Source organism: Mus caroli, unplaced genomic scaffold (genome assembly GCF_978045245.1).
Source record: "Mus caroli unplaced genomic scaffold, Mus_caroli_1 scaffold_13, whole genome shotgun sequence".
Classification (NCBI taxonomy): Eukaryota; Metazoa; Chordata; class Mammalia; order Rodentia; family Muridae; genus Mus; species Mus caroli.
In genome coordinates, this window is record NW_028227268.1 from 36,390,622 (window position 1) to 36,413,057 (window position 22,436).

Here is a 22,436-nt window from a genome sequence, read left to right on the forward strand (position 1 = left end):
GCTCTCCATAAATGTTTTTCAACACGTGAATGGCCAGATACTCAGTGGTCTGTATACCATGTCTCTTTGTCTTGCTTTATCTGACAGTCTTCATTTGTGGCCCAGGATGTTTAGCCTCAGCAGGCAGTTCATGCAGCCTGGTTTCTTGATCATCTTGGGGTAGCCATCACAGTGCTGAGATTTCAGGCCCACACCACCACACCAGGCCTGTTTGAAATGAGAGATATTTTTCAACTACAAACTAAAATTCTCTGTAGTTCACATCATCGATCAGTATATCTTAATTCCATATACTAATATTTATTCTATTCTAAAAAAGAACTTTTAATATTTTAATTGGATTTCTTTGAAATATTGAACTATTTATACTGAGAACTGTGTTTATAGTACTTTCTGAAAATTCTAATTTTATATCTCTCTTTTTAATTTTTTGAGGAAATAATTTTTGGTTGCATACTTTGTAGTTTGCTAAGCCCTGTTTAAGATTCAAATGTGTATTACTGGGCATGGTAGCACATGCCTTTAATCCCAGCATTTGAGAGGCAGAGAAATGTTAGAATTGTCATGGTTGGCTGCCTCCTTCTTGGTATCCATCTAGGCACCTAGTCTATTAGATGGTATGGCCCATATTTAGGGTGGGTCTTCCTACCTTAGTTATGACTCTGTGAGTGCCCTCACAGACGTGCCAAAAGGTATGCTTTACTGACCTAAGCATCTTGTAGGCATCTTGGGGAATAGGAGGATAGTATCAGAAGAGTCACAGGAAGTACTTTTAATTTAAAAATTTATTTATTATGTGTGTTTTTGTGTGCACACTCATGTGTGATATGTATGTATGGGTACATACACCATAGCATACATGTGAAGTTCAAAGGCTAACTTTTGTAGAGTCTTTTTTCTCTTTTCCCCTGACATGAGTTCTGGAGATCACACTTGGTTTACCAGGCTTAAGTGTCTTGACCTAGTCTGCCATCTCTCCAGCCCAGAGATTTATAGATTTTTGTTTTGCTTAATTTTATTTTATTTTATTTTTTTAATGGGGTTTCTCCGTGTAGCCCTGGCTGTCCTGGAATTCACTCTGTAGACCAGGCTGTCCTTGAACTCAGAGATCTACGTACCTCTGCCGCCTGAGGGCTGAGATTAAAGGTGTGTACCACCACTACTCTGTCCACAGAAAAATTTTTATAGTTACAGTTTTACTTAGCTTTTGTGAACAGAAGACGGGAATACTGGAAAGGAGATGCAGATTTTCATAAAAGAAACATAGAAGGAAGTCTAAAACTTTCAAAACAGACGTTTCAATGTAAATTTCCCCTGAATTCTAAGATGGATTACTTGTGTAAGGGTTAAGGTAAGAGGATTACTTTAAATTCTTCCCCTCCACATTGCTTTTAGAGCTTGCCGAAGTTACTAGAAATTGCAAGTTTTGTGAAGAATGTCATTCTTCCTCCAAGATAAATTTGATTTGACTCTATTGTTTAACTTGGTAGTACCACTGCCCTCGAACTCACTGAGAGATCATTTTTTATGGACTGAGTGGGCTGAAGACTTTAAACTCTTTTTATAAATGGAAGGATTCCATTGAATAATTTTGAAAAGAAATTTTATGGTGCCAAAAGAAGCTTGGAACTTTTTCTTTTTGTTACAGACTTTGATGTTCCTTTACATTTTTATGACTAAGTTAGTTGCATGACCCGTTTTCCTTGAATATCTTTTCATTTACCACTGAATGTTAGATAAAGGATAAAGTGCAGCTTTTCTGTTAAGTCTCTATTAAGAGTTTTTCTAAGTATTATTTTGCGTTAAGTTTTTACATTGAAAAGTTTGCAATGCTACTTGTTTGATGTTTTCCATTTTAAAGCTAATCTAAAGGAGAAACTAAATCACTACATCCAAGTTTCATTATTTTTATTTGGATGTTTGAAATTTCTGTAGCTAGAACACTACTTCTCCTGTATTAAGTAGAAGAAATCTGTATGGTTTTGGGATCTTGAGGTTGTGATATGGTGATTGTACAATTAGAGGTTAGGTAAATATAGTTGAACTCAACTGCTATCTAACCATGAATTTTTGCACACTTCTTCTTTCCTCTGGTCACTAGAAAATAGTTGGGGAACACATATCACATTTTGGTAGATAATTCAAATAACTTGGTGTCTTAGTTAGGGTTTCCATTTCTGTAAAGAGATACCATGACCAAAGCAACTCTTACAAAGGAAAACATTTAATTGAGGCTAACTTACAGTTTCTGAGGTTCAGTCTATTGTTATCATGGCAGGAAGCATGGCAGCATCTAGGCAGGCATGCCACTGGAGGAGCTGAGATTCTATATCTTGTTCTGAAGGCAAATGTTAGAAAACTGATTTCCAGGTATCTAGGAAGAAAATCTCAAAGCCCACCCCTACAATGAAACACTTCCTCCATCAAGACTACACCTCCTAATAGTGCCACTCCCCAGGCCAAGCACATTCAAACCACCACACTTGGTTAAGGGTCCTCTAAGATTGAACCTTTGTTCCTGGCACTTCTCACCCAGGCTGCTTGGAACTTCACTAAAACTTTATGGCACCCAGGGTCTCATCTCCCCACCTACTGAAGCTCTGGTTGTCCCCAGCCTGAGTCTGACCTGCTCTCCACCCAGACTTTCAACCAAGACTCAGAAGCAGGAACCAGGTCCTAGGTTCCTCACTCTGGGGGATGGGAGACTCTCATCTCCCATCCCCCAGGTCCCTTTCCTGAGGGTGGCTCACCAGTCTGGGTCTATTGATGGTCTCCAGTTGTTTGCTTGATTTCTTTCCCTCTTCTCCTTTTCTCTTTCTCAAATTCTTTTTTCTTTCCCTTCATCTTTTAAATTTTCTTCTCTTGTTTCCTTTCCTTCCTCTTCCCTCCCTCTTTACTTTCTTTGCTGTTGTTGCTATTGGTTACATATTTTTGATTATTAAGTTTTAATGAATATAACTTTTTCCTTCCAAATCTATGAGCTGTCTCTTCAGTCAGTAAAAAGTTCCTTTGTTTCCTTCCTTTCGTTTTAATAGATCATTGTTAGCATATAGAAATACCGCAGATGTTTTTCTTTCATTGTGTTTATGAACTAGAACCCAAGACTTTGTACATGTTAGGCAGCCAAACTTTGCCTCTGCCTACCTTTCATCCCTATACTACAAATTTCTACAAGTTGATTTTGTATCCTACAACGTTGCATTTTTAAATTACTTTTTAGCATTTGGTTTTGGTGGTAGGATTAGAGTTTTCTATGTATTACTTTATGTTCTTAGCAAATAGTAACAACTTCAGTTCTTCCTTTGAAGAATATGTCTTTGGATGTCTTTTGTTTCTTTCTCCTGACTAAATGCCCTGACAAGGACTTCCAGTACAGTGCTGAATAAATGTGACAAGAATGGAAACCTCATGTTGTTTCAGACGGGACCAGAAGCTTTCAATTCTGTCACCTATTGTCACCATGGTTTTACTGTGTGGTGGTGAATTCCTTCCATGTCTATTTTGACAAGAACTTGTATGTGTTTTCCTTATCTAATAAGATGGTCATGTGGTTATATTTGTCCTTCCATCTGTTAAAATGATGTATCCTCTCTACAAATGTGTGTATGTTGAGTCTCCCCTACTTCTCAAGGTACTTCTATGATTTTGGTGGCTAATCTTGAACTTAGGTTGCAATATTTTGTCCAGGAGTTTTACTTGTATGTTTATTAGTGATATTCATCTGTACTTTTCCTGTAATGTATTTGGCTTTGGTATCAGGGTAATGCTGTTTTGTTGAGAGTTAACAAGTACTCCCTAACTCTTTTATGAAGGATTAATATTAGTTTACTTTTGAATATTTGATCAAATTCAGCAATGAAGCTAGTGAACTCCTGGGCTTTCCTTTTGATAGAACATTTTTTTTAACCTAGTCAGTCTCCTAATAATAAGAAGACTGACGAGGTATAAATCCATCTATAGCTATAAATCTATCTGCTCAGATTTGTTCGAGTCTTCATAATTCAGTGTGAGTGTATTAAATGTGTCTAGGTTGTTATCCATTTCTTCTAGACATTTAACTGTAGACAGTAGTCTCTTGCAACCCTTGACAATGCCATCAATTTTACCTCGGGTTTTGAGTCTTCTTTCTTTATAAATTAATCAATCTAAAGTGTTATTTCTTTCTCTTTTCAACATCTCGGTTTTTTGTTTTGTTGATTTTCTTTCATAGATTCTAGCCTCTATTCATGTTTTTGTTTTTATAAGAAACATTCACTCTAATTTATTAAAATAGTTTTAGTTCACATATAATCTTAACAGAAAGTGTTCCAAAATCATTTGTGTCCTGATCACTATTACTTTCTTCTGCTAACTTGTACTTATATATCAAATAAATATCTATGCTCCTAAAAAGCAGTGTTTAGTTATTTATAGATTAGACTGTCTTCCAAGTCCCCACATCTAACCTTTTATTTGTTTTCCTTTTCTTCTTTGTGTAGATATTCATTGCTATAAGTTTGTTCTTAGGATTTTTTTCTGTCCCATAAGTTTTAGTTTGCTGTGTTTTCATTTTTGTTTGCCTGGTTATTTTTAAATTTCCTTTTTAATTTCATCATTGAACCATTGGTTGCTCAGCAGCAATCCTAAAATTCTGCTATTTGTGAATTTTCCAAAATTTTCCCTGTTGATCGATTCCCAGTTTCTTATGTCTGTGGCTGGGAGAGATCCTCCTTGATTTAATTCCATTCTTCTAAAATTGGCTAATGCTTAGTTTTTACCCTGATGTAATTTGTCCTAGGGACTCTTCCATGGGAGTTTGAGAATTATGTGTATTCTGTTAATAGATGGAATATTGTTTATCTATTGTTCCCTTGGCTCTAATGTGTTGTTCAAGCCTAATGTTCACTAATTTTCTGTCTGGATGATCTGTGCATTGTGGAGGGTTAAGTCCCCTGCTAACATTGTATTGCAAGCTATCTCTCCTTCAGATCTTTAAATATAATATATATGTTTATATATGCATACATATATATTTATCTTTTGAGACTGTGTCCCATGTACACTTTCTTCTAACTTACAGTAAATTACAGTGTAGACAAGGATAGCAGTGTACTTATAGCCCCCTGCCTCTGCCATCCAGGTAGTGAAGGATAATGGACATGCACCATCATGCCCTCTGCCATCCAGGTAGTGAAGGATAATGGACATGCACCATCATGCCTCTGCCATCCAGGTAGTGAAGGATAATGGACATGCACCATCGTGCCCTCTGCCATCCAGGTAGTGAAGGATAATGGACATGCACCATCGTGCCCTCTGCCATCCAGGTAGTGAAGGATAATGGACATGCACCATCGTGCCTCTGCCATCCAGGTAGTGAAGGATAATGGACATGCACCATCGTGCCCTCTGCCATCCAGGTAGTGAAGGATAATGGACATGCACCATCGTGCCCCTGCCATCCAGGTAGTGAAGGATAATGGACATGCACCATCGTGCCCCTGCCATCCAGGTAGTGAAGGATAATGGACATGCACCATCGTGCCTCTGCCATCCAGGTAGTGAAGGATAATGGACATGCACCATCGTGCCCCTGCCATCCAGGTAGTGAAGGATAATGGACATGCACCATCATGCCCTCTGCCATCCAGGTAGTGAAGGATAATGGACATGCACCATCGTGCCCTCTGCCATCCAGGTAGTGAAGGATAATGGACATGCACCATCGTGCCCCTGCCATCCAGGTAGTGAAGGATAATGGACATGCACCATCATGCCCTCTGCCATCCAGGTAGTGAAGGATAATGGACATGCACCATCATGCCCCTGCCATCCAGGTAGTGAAGGATAATGGACATGCACCATCATGCCTCTGCCATCCAGGTAGTGAAGGATAATGGACATGCACCATCGTGCCCTCTGCCATCCAGGTAGTGAAGGATAATGGACATGCACCATCGTGCCCTCTGCCATCCAGGTAGTGAAGGATAATGGACATGCACCATCGTGCCCTCTGCCATCCAGGTAGTGAAGGATAATGGACATGCACCATCGTGCCCTCTGCCATCCAGGTAGTGAAGGATAATGGACATGCACCATCGTGCCCTCTGCCATCCAGGTAGTGAAGGATAATGGACATGCACCATCGTGCCCTCTGCCATCCAGGTAGTGAAGGATAATGGACATGCACCATCGTGCCCTCTGCCATCCAGGTAGTGAAGGATAATGGACATGCACCATCGTGCCTCTGCCATCCAGGTAGTGAAGGATAATGGACATGCACCATCATGCCCCTGCCATCCAGGTAGTGAAGGATAATGGACATGCACCATCATGCCCCTGCCATCCAGGTAGTGAAGGATAATGGACATGCACCATCGTGCCCCTGCCATCCAGGTAGTGAAGGATAATGGACATGCACCATCGTGCCCCTGCCATCCAGGTAGTGAAGGATAATGGACATGCACCATCATGCCCTCTGCCATCCAGGTAGTGAAGGATAATGGACATGCACCATCATGCCCCTGCCATCCAGGTAGTGAAGGATAATGGACATGCACCATCGTGCCCTCTGCCATCCAGGTAGTGAAGGATAATGGACATGCACCATCGTGCCCTCTGCCATCCAGGTAGTGAAGGATAATGGACATGCACCATCGTGCCTCTGCCATCCAGGTAGTGAAGGATAATGGACATGCACCATCATGCCCCTGCCATCCAGGTAGTGAAGGATAATGGACATGCACCATCATGCCCCTGCCATCCAGGTAGTGAAGGATAATGGACATGCACCATCATGCCCCTGCCATCCAGGTAGTGAAGGATAATGGACATGCACCATCGTGCCCCTGCCATCCAGGTAGTGAAGGATAATGGACATGCACCATCATGCCCTCTGCCATCCAGGTAGTGAAGGATAATGGACATGCACCATCGTGCCCCTGCCATCCAGGTAGTGAAGGATAATGGACATGCACCATCATGCCCTCTGCCATCCAGGTAGTGAAGGATAATGGACATGCACCATCATGCCCCTGCCATCCAGGTAGTGAAGGATAATGGACATGCACCATCGTGCCCCTGCCATCCAGGTAGTGAAGGATAATGGACATGCACCATCGTGCCTCTGCCATCCAGGTAGTGAAGGATAATGGACATGCACCATCGTGCCCCTGCCATCCAGGTAGTGAAGGATAATGGACATGCACCATCGTGCCCCTGCCATCCAGGTAGTGAAGGATAATGGACATGCACCATCATGCCCTCTGCCATCCAGGTAGTGAAGGATAATGGACATGCACCATCGTGCCCCTGCCATCCAGGTAGTGAAGGATAATGGACATGCACCATCGTGCCCTCTGCCATCCAGGTAGTGAAGGATAATGGACATGCACCATCGTGCCCCTGCCATCCAGGTAGTGAAGGATAATGGACATGCACCATCATGCCTCTGCCATCCAGGTAGTGAAGGATAATGGACATGCACCATCGTGCCCCTGCCATCCAGGTAGTGAAGGATAATGGACATGCACCATCGTGCCCCTGCCATCCAGGTAGTGAAGGATAATGGACATGCACCATCGTGCCTCTGCCATCCAGGTAGTGAAGGATAATGGACATGCACCATCGTGCCTCTGCCATCCAGGTAGTGAAGGATAATGGACATGCACCATCGTGCCTCTGCCATCCAGGTAGTGAAGGATAATGGACATGCACCATCGTGCCTCTGCCATCCAGGTAGTGAAGGATAATGGACATGCACCATCGTGCCCTCTGCCATCCAGGTAGTGAAGGATAATGGACATGCACCATCGTGCCCTCTGCCATCCAGGTAGTGAAGGATAATGGACATGCACCATCATGCCCAATTTATCCAGCGCTGGTGATGGAACCCAGAGCTTTGTACATGGTAAGAAGCACTCTACAAATGAGGCACATTCATAGATCCTTACTATGTATCTCATTTTGGATGGATGGATGGATACACACACACACACACACACATGGAGAGAGAGAGAGAGAGAGAGATTAATCTATCTCCTTTTATGGTATTTTTTCTTAAAAACGTATTTTTGAGATTATATTACAATTACATCATTTTCCTCTTCCTATCCTCTCTTCAAACCTTTCTACATTCCCCCACTTGCTATCTTTCAAATTCACTGCATCTTTTTCATTAATTGTTGATATGTGCGTGTATATTTCTATCCAGCTCAATGTATAGATTTTTAATTGTACCTGTGTTTTCAGAGCTGACCAATTTGATACTGGATTACTAGTTGGTGTGCACTTTCTCTCACTCTCAGTCTTCTTTAGTTGCTTGTGGTTCTTTTTATGGGGTTGAGGCCTTGTGATCTTCCCCCGGCTTTGGCATCCCTATTGTTCTCCTTGCTAGCTCATATTGAGCACTCATGTTGGTGAGACCTTATGGGTATCGCTTCTGACATCCCTAGGAGACACAGTCTCACAGCCAGTGCTCTGATTCTCTGGCTCTTACCATAATTCCACCCCGTCTTCTGCAATGCTCTCTTAGCCGTGGGCACAGGAGTTGCTTTGTCGATGTATCCATTAAGAGTGCCCCACAGTTCTACGTTTTGATTGGTTGTGGTTTTCTATAATGGTCTCTGTTTATAATGGTCTGAGAGACTTTTTCTTGATGAAGACCACACTTATCTGTGGCTATAAGGGCAAATGTTTAGAATGCAGTTAAGTATATTCTGGCTTTGTAACTTATAGTAATTGAGTGCGTGTGCGTGTGTGTGTGTGTGTGTGTATCAGAATTTCCTACAATATGTTTTAATCCTATTTGCCCCCATCCCCACCCAGCTATTCCCAGGCATTCGCCCTTTCCTACCCACGTAAGTTTTTGCCTTGTTTTAACCCATGATGTCATTTTTCTGCTCATATATATTTGGGTATTGTGGTCTTTCTTTGGGACATGGTCACCTTACCCAGAGGCAACAGCACTCAGAGAAAACTGACTCTCCCTCTGTCAGCTGACAATAGTTGCTCAGCTAAGGGTGGGACTTTGTGTCCACTTTCCCTCTCTGTGCTGGAATTTGGTCGGGTTGAGCTTGTATGTGGCTTGTGCATGCTGTCGAAATCACTGAGTTCAAATGTGTGGCAGCCCTATGGTGTATAGAGGATACTGTTCCTTTTATTCATTCACTGCGTGTGCTACTTACATTCTTTCTGCCCCGTCTTCTGCAATGATCCCTGAGCCTTGAAAGGAGGGAATCTTTCTACATGCCTTCCTTATTTTCATATGTCCTTTAGGGGGAGGTAGGTCTCTTCTAAGGCTGGCTGGCTTGGTTCCTTCCTTCCTTCCTTCCTTCCTTCCTTCCTTCCTTCCTTCCTTCCTTCCTTCCTTCCTTCCTTCCTTCCTTCCTTCCTCTCCCTCTCTCTCTCTCTCTCTCTCTCTCTCTCTCTCTCTCTTTCTCTCTTTCTCTCTTTCTCTCTTTCTCTTTCTTCTTTTCTTTCTCTCTGTCTGTCTCTCTGTCTGTCTCTCTCGTTAACAGAGCTTTGAACTCATAGAAAGTTGCCTGTTGCTGCCTCCTGACGTGGGATTAAAAACATGCACCATCATTCTGAGCTCTGGGTCATATTTGTTATGCATCTCCTTCTATGACTTTTGAGTTGAATTCATTTGTATTCAAGATAATTATTGGTGTGTATTTGCTTTGTATCATCGTGGTGAAATACCTGAGAGACTGTTTTAAAGGAGGAAATCTGCTTTCGCCCAGTGTGCTCTTCAAGGTTGTAATAGAAGTGACCTACTTGCTTCAGCTAGGCCTTACTGCCTTACATGCTGCCGACTGAGCCTTCAACTCCTGAGTCTTAGGTGACATGTGAGTTCTGGTAGGTGAGAATCTGCTACTGTCATTTTCTGATTTGTTCTGGATATTTTGCAGAAACTGAGTCTCTTCTCTTGCTGATATCTTTTATGGCTACGATTTTCTCTATCTGTATGATGCTCTGCATGCTTCCTCGCCTGTTTTTTATCACATGATATTTTCAGTATTTTTTGGTACAGTCTTTTAGATTGTAAAATGAAGCTTTTCTCGATGGTCCCTTTAGGCTGCATAGTGTAGGTTTGCAGCAGATTCAGCCTAACAGCATCTGACAGTAGTAACTTAGGAAACATTGCAGTATTTGTTTCTCACTCATTTGATTTTCTTCACCTATAGTCTGTGTTATTTCTCACAATGTAGCTGAACTGTTTTATTCTAATTAACATTAGTTCTTGTCTTTGTACAAGACTGTAGATAAGTAGCTGATTTTCTTTTTTAGCCTCAACTTGATATCCTCACAAAATCAAACATGCAGCTGATTTTTGTGGGAATAAATGTATTCATCTAGATTTTATCCAACATTTTCTAAGCCATCACTTCTTAAAATAACAAAAATCATCAAATACATACATTTTAATCATATGTTTAGTGCATATATAGATGATTCAACAAAAGTTCAGAATCCATTTTTCAAAGAGTTAAAAGTTTCTTCCATGCATGAATAGCTATAGGTTCTAGGTTTCTGTTCAAGAAATTTCAGTTAAATAGATTGTTCCAAGAAATATATGAGTTTTACTTGTTTTTTAAGTTCACATTATAAGTATTATGCTTTCATTTATATCTGTGAGAGAGTATAAAATCAGTTGTTCTTAGAAGTACAGTTCTAACATCTTCAGACTCCTTGGTCTTTTAATGCATTAATAAGAAGAATACTTTTTTTTTCAGACTATTTCAGGATCTTTTGTTTCTGTTTAGATTGCCAAAAACTTCAGAGAATCTTATATTCACTTCAGGGTAGTATTTGCTCATATTCTTTCTCCAAGTGTACTACTGACTGTATGAGCATTCATCAACATTTAAACCTGAAATGTTGAAGTAAAAAATTCTAAGTCAAATGTAACCACATGCTTACATAAAAATGACTGGAGCCTTTTTATATTTCACATTTGAATACTGAAAAATTAAGGCTGTACTCATAGTAACTAAACATTTTATTAAGAAACACTACTAATTTTTCATTTTTATTAGTATTTAAAATACTCTTATTTCTAACATACCACCCATAGGTATATATCAACTAAAAAAAATAAAGTAAATATTTCTCATATATTAATACCTCTCGAAATGAGTGTCAAAGAATCATCTTCTGATGGAAAACTATGATTACATTTTACCTTCGAAACAAATGATATGAATAGGATTATGTGAAATAGTCTATTTAGGCAGGACCATTAAATGCATTAGGGCTTGAGTACTGGCTATTAAAGTGAGTCCATGGCAATACAGGGAGAGAAACACAGGCCAAAAAACATTTCCAAAGAGCTGGGACTGTAACAATACCAGTAACGAGGGCAAAGAGGTCTTAATGCAATTTGCACTTTCTAAAGTTTCAAAAAGAGACTCTGCGTTAGTGCGTTATTAATGTACTGAACATCTGGTGCAGCATAAAAGCTATGGACGTTGAACAAATACAGGATTCTAACTTATTGCCTCCCTAGTGGCATACTGGTTTTTAAGAAGCTTGAAAAAGTGAAATGACAATGTCCAGATAAGACACAGGCATTCCAAAATATTCTTTTAATTTGTGAGATGTGACTTTTCAAAAACTTGCCTCAAATGCTAATGAATCCAAGCAATGTGAACACCAGTTGGTAAATTGTCTCTATCATTGTGTCAGCTAGTCTCTGTATGTGACTAGTATTTACTTTTCATGATCTATAAAAATAACTCAGACATACCTTGTGGGTTTTTTTTTCTCTTGTGTGGTAGGCCTGAAAAACCGGGAGACAGGTCTGAGTAGTTTCCTTTAAGCTGTTTGAGAGAGTGAACAACTGAATTGTGTGTCCAGTCGGCAAGAGGGAATCACTTGAGCCGTGTACATGCGTTCTTTGAGTGTCACCTGCAGTTAGAACAGAAAAGCTGTAGACCTAAGGATTTGCTTAGTGAAACCGAAAATGAGGAAGAGAGAGAGTGACTGGAGGAGATAGGAAAAGGGAAAGGACTAAAAAAAGGAAAGCGAAAGGCTGATGCAGCTCACAGCAAACACCTCCAGGCTGAGTCTGTGCTTTCATGCTTCACCCCTCCTTCCTGCTCTGTTGTCATCTTACTCATCACCTGGACAGTCTTTGTTGAAGATTTTGGCCTATGCATTTGTAGTTGTGGGGTTTTTTTTGTTGTCCTCATCATTTGGTTGGTTTTTGGTTTTGCCTTTCTTTATTCTCCTTCCTGATCAGTCATTGATTTGAACTTGGTTGATTTATTAGGTTCACCTAAGTTGTTTATTGAGCATTTTCTTTGTGAAATGTGTTGTACTTACTGGACAATCATTGGCGAGCTAAACAGAAAGAAAGCTTATCACCTTCCTGCATTTCCAGGGGTGAGGGGCGGAAGTAAAGTGTAAAGATAACACCATGGACTGAGTGTGTGTGTGTGTGTGTGTGTGTGTGTGTGCTAGCAAACTTCTCCTGTGGCAACCCTAACCCCAGTGTGCTTACACTTGAGATAGGGCAGGCCTCTAAGGATATACTTAAGGTCACCTGAGGATGGGACCCTGGTTTCATAGCATTGGTGTCTTTGTACTAAGAGGCATCAGAGAGCTCATTGCCCTCCTGTGCCTAGGCACAGGCAAAAGACCATGTGAGAGTGTAGAGAAAAGAAGGCCATCTGCCTGAGAGGAAGAGAGCCCTTCTTTCTAGAAATCAAGTTAGCTAACGTCTTGATTTTGTTTTTCCCATCCTCTAAGACTGTGAAAAATACATTTTTGTTGTTCAGTTGTTTAGTCCTTTATATTTGTTATAGCAGCTCAAGGGATATAATTATGAGAAAAGAATTCTAGGGATATAGAAAGATGGTGATAGGACGATTTGGGAGTTTGAGAAGGTGACATTGAATAAAGGGAGGGAAGGAAGGAAACAGTTTTGATTGCTGGTGGAATGGTCATGAGGAAAGAACCTTGTAGTAGGAAAGGCTAGTGTGCCTGTGGCAGCATGTGAGATGAATAGAGGACTAGAGATCAGAGAAGGAGCCGAGGCAAGACCACAATGCAATAAGGGTTTGGATTTGATTCGAAGTACAATAGGAACCCTTTGGAGGCTTTGACTTGAGTTTGGGTGTTCTATTTGGAGCAGTATCATGTGTCCCTGGATGGCTTTGAACTTTTGTCTAGATAAGGATAACCTTGAACTTCAGATCTTCCTGTGCCTCTGCCTCTGAGTACTTAGATTATAGGTGTGCCTCACTATGTCTGGTTTATGTTTTGCTAGGGATAGAATCCCCAACTTGAGTGTGCTAGACAAGTTCCCTGCCACCAGAGCTCCATGCCCATCCCTACCTTAGTTGTGAAAGGGTGTACTGGATCTGTGGGGGGAAAGGGTGACTTCAGAATACATAAGAAGAAACAAGGCAACAATTTAGCAAGATCTAGTGAAACAGTGACAGATGACTGGTGACTTAGGGACATAGTAGGGGCAAAGCGCATGAGAAATGTTTAAAGCCTAGATATCATTTTAAGGTGATTTTTAGCAGGATTTGCTGGTGGCTGAAATGTACAGTGATCATGAGAAGGAAGGTTTTCTTTTCTAAGACTTATTTACTTTTATGTGTTTGGGTATTTTGCCTCCATGTGTGTGTGTGTGTGTGTGTGTGTGTGTGTGTGTGTGTGGCTGTGTCCTACCAGCATGCCTAGTGTCCTAAGAGACCAGAGAAGGGAGTCAGGAATGAGTCACACGTGGGTCCTGGGACTTGAACTTGGGTTCTAGAAGAGCAACCAGTGCTCTTAACTTCCAAGTGATCCCTCCAGCCCCAGTTTTATCTCTTAAAAATAGGTATGTAGTGGCTAGCAAAATGGCTCAGCAGATAAAGGTTCTTACTGCCAAGCCTGACAACCTAAGTTGAATCCTGTTGAATCCTCAGAACACACATGGTGTAAAGAGAGGACCAACTCATGCAGGTTGTCCTCCTACTGCACACATGTACCATGGCACCTGTATGTATGCACACACAAATGTAAAATCTAACATTTTTCTTCGTAAATAGGACTTTGTTTTCAGTGTTAAGTGTTTTAAGTAAAATCATATTATTTACTTTTTTACACAATGTGTTTAGTTTTGTTATTCGCTCTTTTGGGTTCATATTTGCTTTTTTTTTCTTTTTTCTTTTTGTTTTTTGAGACAGGGTTTCTCTGTGTAGCCCTGGCTGTCCTGGAACTCACTCTGTAGACCAGGCTGGCCTCGAACTCAGAAATCCTCCTGCCTCTGCCTCCCAAGTGCTGGGATCCAAGGCGTGCGCCATCACTGCCCAGCTGCTAATGGTTTTTAAAGAATTTTTCTTACATTTTTTCCTTACTCATTTAATCAATATGGGTGCTCTTTTTAGAAACCAACTCTCACTTTTGTTCATTTACTCAACATTTTCTTATCCTCTTTTTTTATTTCGGTTCTAATCCTTCCTTCTTTTACCTACGTTTTTACTCTGTAGTGCAGTGTGTCACACACAAGGCTTTGGACATGCTAGGTTAAGTGTCCTATCACTGAACACAGCACTTTTTCAACTCATTGTCTCACTTTGTAGCCCAGGCAGACACTGAACTTGCCATTCTCCTGCCTCAACCACCCAAGCAGCTGAAATTGCATAGCTGCACCATCGGGTTGTATTTCTCTTAATGCAGACGTTTGTGTCATCTGTACACTTCTCCTTGAGTACCCTGTTGTTGTGTTCCTCATGTTTGCTATGCTGTGTTTCATTTTTGTTGATTTCAATATAATTTCATAATTTTCTTTTTAATTTCTTCTTTTGACTCATGCTCATTGTTCGGAAGTATATTGTTTAATTTCCACATCTTTCTAAATTCCTTAGTTTTCTGTTGAATTCCAGTTTCATTCTTTTGTGATTGGAAAAAACATGTGATGTTGTTTCAATCTTGTTACATTGTATGTGTGTGTGTGTGTTTGTGTGTGTGTGTGTGTGAGAAGGCCTAAGAGCAGCATGAAGGAATCAGTTCTTTCTCTCTACCATGCAATGGAATCCAAGTCCTTGGGCTCAAAGGCAAGCGCCTTTATCTGCTGAGCCGCCTTGCTGGCTCTGGTTAAATTCATTAAGATTTGCCTTAGGACCTGACACATAATGAATATGTACATTTCAGAATGCGTGTGTCTCTTAAGCTTTGCAGACTGTGGGGTTGTTCAGGTTTGCTACTTCCTTACTGATCTCTGACTGCATTGTCTTCTGTCTGGATATCTTATGATTTGTTGAAGCTTGGGTATTTCAGTCTCCTGCTAATATTGTACTGGAATATGTTGTCAATATTCACTTGAAATACTTGGGTCTTCTTACATAAGCTTATATAAATGTGCACTTGTTGCATTTTTCTTGGGAAATTGGCCTTTTATCCTTACACAATGTCTTTCTTTTACTCTGTGATTGTTTTTAACTTATCTGTTTAGTTTGGTGTGGATTATGTTAATGCTTATTAGGAGTATTTTTTTCCAGTCTTTCACTTTGATCCTGTTTTTAACCTTAAGTCCAAAGAACGGATAAAGCAAGATGCTAGTACGATTTTCTCATTTTCTGGCTCTCTACCGTCTTTTTTCCTTTTCCCTCTTCTTACCCCCGCACCTCCCCCAAAAACAAAACCAAAAGACAGTGTAATAACTTTTTTGTTGTTTTTAGATGGTTAAAAAAAAATCCTCAGTTTGACTAAAGCAAATCTGAGTGTTATTTTCTTTTTAAGATGTTTTATGTAGTGTTTATATATGATGTTATGTAGTTTGTGTGTATATGGTGTATGTATGTGTGAGTGTGGTGTGCTATGTTGTCTAAATATGTGCACATGATGTGCTGTTTTATTCTGTGTGTGACGATTTGTATGTGTGTGTGCATGTGTGTAATGCAGTATGTGTGTACTATGTATGCTGCATGCATTACCACAGTAAGTTTATGGAGATGAGCATCCATTCTCTCCTCCTGTCCTGCTGCTGGGGCTTGGGTTCGAGCAGTCAGGCTTGCACAGGAAGCTCTTTACCCTCTCAGCCAGCTCACCAGCTCAAGAGTAATTTCTGCCGAAGGTAAAGTGTGCATAATACTTTCACCACCAATAAAGCTGGAGAAATGAGATGTGTTTGCTGTGTTGCTGTTCTCCTTTTGACTCCTCACTGAGTCTCAGAGTTACAGTCTTACTTATGTAATTAGGGTACTCTGGCAGTTTTGTTTAAAATCAAATGCAATCAATAAGCTGTGATATGTCAGTGAGCTCAGTGGCTTATTTTTCAGACAAGTCTTTAACACCACTCTCTTGTTCTGTTTTGTGATACAAGAGGTTGGACGTTGGGTCTTGGAACATGGCAGGCAAACACTGTGACTCTGAGCCTTATCCACAACCCCTCCCTTCCTTTCTTTTCCTTTCCTTTTTCCTTTCCTTTTTCCTTTCCTTTTTCCTTTCCTTTTTCCTTTCCTTTTTCCTTTCCTTTTTCCTTTCCTTTTTCCTTTCCTTTTTCCTTTCCTTTCCTTTCCTTTCCTTTCCTTTCCTTTCCTTTCCTTTCCTTTCCTTTCCTTTCCTTTTTCCTTTCCTTTCCTTCCCTTCTTCCCTCCCTCCATCCCTCCCTCCCTCCCTCTCTCTCTCTCTTTCTTTCTCTCTCTCCTTCTTTCTTTTTAAGATTTATTTATTTTATACATAATGCTCTGCCTGCATGTCAGAAGAGGGTACCAGATTTCATTATAGATGGTTGTGAGTCACCATGTGGTTGCTGGGATCCTTTCTTACTTTTTAGTTTGAGACATGACTGTACTAAGTTGCCCTATGTGCCTTCTGACCTAACTGTGCATCATGTATAAATGTCTTAGCTGAGTAGAGTGAGTTTGGTCAAGAGCTTGGAACATTTACGACCTGAAGTTTGGTTGTAGTTGTTATCTCTGAGTCAAGAAATCAATGATGAAATATTATCTTTATTTTTAAATTCAAAGAAAATGGTACGTTACCATATTAAATTCCACTAAGTGTCAGCAGCCATAGAAACCTGTCAGACGTTTCCTCTGATTCTGTTTCCTCGAGAGATGATATTTTTATCCAGCTATAGGCTAGCTCCTCAGCAGAAAAAGTTAAGTAATTTAATGCTGTTCTGTACTTCATTGATTTTTTTTTTTTTTTTTTGATTTTTCAAGACAGGGTTTCTCTGTGTAGCCCTGGCTGTCCTGGAACTCACTCTGTAGACCAGACTGGCCTCGAACTCAGAAATCCTCCTGCCTCTGCCTCCCAAGTGCTAGGATTAAAGGTGTGCGCCACCACCGCCCAGCGATTTTTTTTTTTTTTAATATCAATCTTTTCCCACCAATTAAAGACCCAGTTTGACCCCTTCATATACACTGTTTCTCTGGATTTGTCAAGATGTGTTTCCAAGTATTACTCTTGCTTTGTCACATATATTAAGCTGTAGATGCTTATATCATTCATATTTAAAGATTATTTATTATATTCTTCTCTTGTCCAGGTCTTTAAGATTGTTTTAAGGTTGAGTTTTTCACTGGCTGTTATTTATTTTTAATCTAACAATACATTATTAGAATGTGTATTCATAATATAGGTTGAATTTGATTTTTTTTTAACTTTTTACATTATTTTATTTTTCAGTTTAAATAACTTTTTTATTGCTGTGCTAGGAATTAAACTTAGAGAATCACACATGCTAGCCAAGTGTTCTACCACTGGACTATACTTCCTGCCAATACTAAACATTTTTTTAGTGGATATTTCCTTTACTTACATTTCAAATATTATCATCTTTCCCAGTCTCCCACACATACCCCTAGAGACCCCCTATCCCATTCTTCCTCTCCCTGCTTCTATGAGGGTGCTCCCCCACCCATCCACTCCTGCCTCCCTGTCCTGGCATTCCCCTATACTGGGGCATTGAGCCTTCATAGGACCAAGGGCCTCTCCTCCCATTGATGCCCAACAAAGCCATCCTCTACTGCATATGTAGCTGGAGCCATGGATCCCTCCATGTGTACTCTTTGGTCGGTGGTTTAGTCCCTGGGAACTCTGGGAGCATCTGGTTGCTTAATATTGTTCTTCCTTTAGGGTTGCAAACCCCTTTACCTCCTTCAGTCCTTCCCCTAACTCCTCCATTTGGGTCCCCACGCTCAGTCCAAATGGTTGGCTGCAAGCATCTGCCTCTGTATTTGTCAAGCTCTGACAGAGCCTATCAGGAGACAGCTATATCAGTCTCCTTTCAGCAAGCACTTCTTGCCATCCATAATAGTGTCTGGGTTTGGTGACATTTATAATTTACAAACATTAAGTCTTTGTTCAGCTAGACTGCAGAAATTAATTTTCTCCATCTCTTTTTAGCTATTAGAGAAATTAAGAGAACGTTGGATTTTCACTGGCCTATGGCATAGTTTGGAGTCAGTGAAGACAGTCATTGCAGAACCCCAAGGAGGAGAAAAAACTGATTTTGATGAATTGCTGCAAGTGTACTATGACGCCATCAAGTTCAAAGGAGAAAAGGGTAATGTGAAATAATTTCATGTCATGGCCAGCAAAAGGGCTTCTTCTTTTTTCTTTTTTCTTTTTTCTTTTTTTTCTTTTTTTTTTTTTTTTTTTTTTTTTGGTTTTTTGAGACAGGGTTTCTCTGTATAGCCCTGGCTGTCCTGGAACTCACTTTGTAGACCAGGCTGGCCTCGAACTCAGAAATCCTCCTGCCTCTGCCTCCCGAGTGCTGGGATTGAAGGCATATGCCACCACACCCGGCTCTCAAAAGGGCTTCTTAATTTATAAAGAGAGATTAGTGCTATTAAAAGGTCATTCATATTACCAGGCAGTGGTAATATGAACTCCAATTCCAGAGATCCACCTGCCTCTGCCTCCCTACTTAAACGTAAGTTTGTAAAACCCCAGGAATAGTGGTGTTTGGTGGTAATCACTGCACTCAGAAGAAGTGGAGGAAGGAGGGTGCACACTGAGGCCAGCCTAGCTTCTAATGCTGTCTCAAACAACAGAGTAGCAGCCTCAGCTGTCACATTTACAAGAGTTGGATATAAAAGCTAATTGCAGTAATTGAGGAACAATGCAGCAATGAGAACACTGTCATATGATTGTTAATCAGTTTATAAAGATCTGTTTTATGATCTTATGTATATGAGCCTGACTATATGTGTGTGCACACATGGACAAGTGTAAAAGGAGGTCAGAAGAGGGCCTTGGATCCTCTGGAACAGGACTTGTGAGCAGCTGTGAGGTACCATGTGAGGAAGAAACTGAGGCTGAGTCCTCTGCAAGAGCAGCAAGTGTAAATACAGTTGGTGACAAGGTGACAACCAAGTATGAGAGTGTGTACTTTCAGTTCCTGGGGATCCGAGGGGTAGGATTGAGAGTTCAAAGCCAGGGTGGTTTATATACTGAGATCCTGTCTCAAAACAAACAAAAACTTCGGGCACAGTGGTACATGCCTGTGATCTCAGCACTCTAGAAGCTGAGGCAGGAAGATTGTTGAAAAGAGGCCAGATTTATTTTATTTTATTTTTTGTTTGTTTGTTTTTACTTTGGGTTTTCTAGACAGGGTTTCTCTGTGTAACAACCCTGCTGACCTGGAACTTGCTTTGTAGTTTGTAGACCTGGCTGGCCACAAACTCACAGAGTATCTGCCTGCCTCTGTTTCTTTCCCACATGTTGAGCTGAAAACTGTGTGCCACCACACCTGGCTATAGGGAACTTTAAATGCACAGGTTGTTAATTGACTTGCTAACATTTCCATCTAATTTTGTTCCTTCTTTATTAAAAGATAATGAGATTTTAAAACCGTGTCTCATAAAGCAATCCACGGTTACTAAAAGAAATACTATGACAATAAGCAATTTTGGAGAATTTTAGTGCACTTTTCAAAATGTTTAATTTCTGTTGCTTAAGATGGAGCCCTTCTCATAGCAGTTTGTCGCGGCAAGGTGAGCGAGGGTCTGGATTTCTCAGATGATAACGCCCGTGCTGTCATAACCGTAGGGATTCCTTTCCCAAATGTGAAGGATCTTCAGGTAAGCCACCAAAGCCTTGAGAAGTTCTGTCTGCATGCTATGTGTAGAGTCAGTTATATGTTTTCTTGTATCCTTAGATACTCAATCTCTGGAGAATCTGAGTGGATGGAAATATTTTTGTAGGGAATGTTTACTTGTAGCATACTCTTTTGTACAACAATGAATAATTTTGAAAGTGTGGCCTCTATCAGGTTGCATCAGTATCGTCTGTGAATTTGATGAAAACACAGTGGGTTTTTTTCCCCCTCCAGTCTCTATCAGGATTTTCTGAGTTAGAAATGGCTCCGGAGAGGCCCACAGTTTGTGTGTCATCAGCTCCTAGCAGGACATTCACAGGATCCCCAAAGGATTCTAAGGTCCTTTCTATATCTCACTCTCTAGTGCTTTGCCTTGTAGATCTCACGGTTTCAGCTGCTCAGATTTCTTCCAGTCTCTTCCACTTGAGCTCAGTAGGACTGGCCTTGTACTTCAGAGCACGTGTGCTGCTGTCAGAGAACTGGTCAGACAGGGCTGGGAACAGTGAACACCACCTAATGAATTCCCCAGTCTCCTGAGCAAATCTATGCCCTGAAAATGTTGGCTTTATTTTGCTCAAATTTTATTCTTGGTTTAAGTAGAGGAGTTATTTCTAAAGCAGTTATTTCATTTAGACCAGTTATACTCAACCCCTTTGGGTCACAACCCCTTTGACAAGCCTCTATCTCCAAAAATGTTTACATTATGGTGTTTGTGTTTTCTTAGGGTCTGTATGACATCTGCCCAGGATCTTCTAGTTTTCATAGTCTCTGGTGAGAAGTCTGGTGTAATTCTGATATGTCTGCCTTTATGTTACTTGACCTTTTTCCCTTACTGCTTTTAATATTCTTTCTTTGTTTAGTGCATTTTGTGTTTTGATTATTATGTGACAGGAGGAATTTCTTTTCTGGTTCAGTCTATTTGGAGTTCTGTAGGCTTCTTATATGTTGATGGGTATCTCTTTCTTTAGGTTAGGGAAGTTTTCTTCTCTAATTTTGTTGAAGATATTTACTGGCCCTTTAAGATGGGAATCTTTGCTCTCTTCTCTACCTAGTATCCTTAGGTTTGGTCTTCTCATTGTGTCCTGAATTTCCTGGATGTTTTAGGTTAGGAACTTTTTGCTTTTTCCATTTTCTTTGACTGTTGTGACAATGTTTTTTATGGTATCTTCTGCACCTGAGATTCTCTCCTCTATCTCTTGTATTCTGTTGATGATGATTGCATCTATGACTCCTGCTCTCTTTCATAGGTTTTCTAACTAAGGGCTGTCTCCCTTTGTGATTTTTTTATTGTGATTTCTTTATTCTATTTTTAGATTTTTGTATGGTTTTGTTCATTTCCTTTGGCTGTTTGTGTTTTTCTGTAATTCTTTAAGGAATTTTTGTGTTTCCTCTTTAAGGGCTTTTAGAGCTTTACCTGTGTTCTGTATTTCTTTAAGGGAGTTATTAAAGTCCTCTATCACCATCATGAGAAGTGATTTTAGATATGAATCATAGTTTTCTGGTGTGATGGTGTATTCAGGACTTGCAATGGTGGGAGAATTGAGTTCTGATGATGCCAAGTAACCTTGGTTTATGTTGCTTATGTTCTTACCCTTGCTCGAGTGACACACTTACTCCAACAAGGCTATACTTCCAAATAGTGCCACTCCCTGGGCTAGGTGTACTCAAACCACCACACCATCTCCCTAGCTCCAGGAGTATTTCCTCGTCAGCAATATCAGGGGTAAAGGAAAGTATGTTTCACAGGGTCATTTGTCCTTACCAGTCTTGTGCAGCAAATCTAACCCTTAGTGACTTGAAATGTTAATTATTTGTTGTACGTCACGCATCTACAGAGTGTGTGTGCCTGACCAGTGCCAAGTGCTGGGAAGGATTTAATCATATGCCACATGGAGTGTAAAAGAAAAATAAAAATTTCATGTTTTGGTGAAATTATGTCAAACTACTGTTGTTTAAGGAAACTGTTACAAATCCAAAACCATGAAAAGTTTGCCACTAATATTTTCTTCTGTTTCTTTATACAAATTTTAAATGTTGACGTATGATCCTTAGTGAGTAGATTTTTCTATCCAATACAAAATAAAGTCCTTTCTTACATCAAAAGTGAGTTCTCTGTAGACAAAAAATTGTGATAGAAAAAAATTCTTTTCAATTTATTTGCCAGTCTCTGTCTTTCAGTTACAGAGTTTAACTTGTTTATATTTAAAGTGGTCACCACTGGGGAAGGACTTGCCATTGGTTGTTCTTGTCCCGTGCTTTTTGTTCTGTAGATCCTTCACCATTGCCCTTGTATGCCCAGTTGCTTTGTAGTACACCAAGAGGTTGAATGTCCTTTATCCAAAGTGCTTGGGACCAAAAGTATTTCATTTTTGAGTGTTTTAAGTTTTAGAATATTTACAGAGTTTACTAT

At 40.3% G+C, this 22,436-nt stretch overlaps 1 protein-coding gene across 1 annotated transcript in view; it reads left to right on the plus strand.

Moving 5' to 3' along the window:
* Brip1 (BRCA1 interacting DNA helicase 1) overlaps positions 1-22,436 on the plus strand; it is a 128,350-nt gene that overhangs the window by 64,479 nt on the left and 41,435 nt on the right. Inside the window, exons 14-15 of the mRNA XM_021177469.2 lie at positions 18,331-18,490; positions 19,888-20,009. Coding sequence (XP_021033128.1) covers positions 18,331-18,490; positions 19,888-20,009 — 282 coding nt within the window. The remainder of the gene's footprint in view (positions 1-18,330; positions 18,491-19,887; positions 20,010-22,436) is intronic.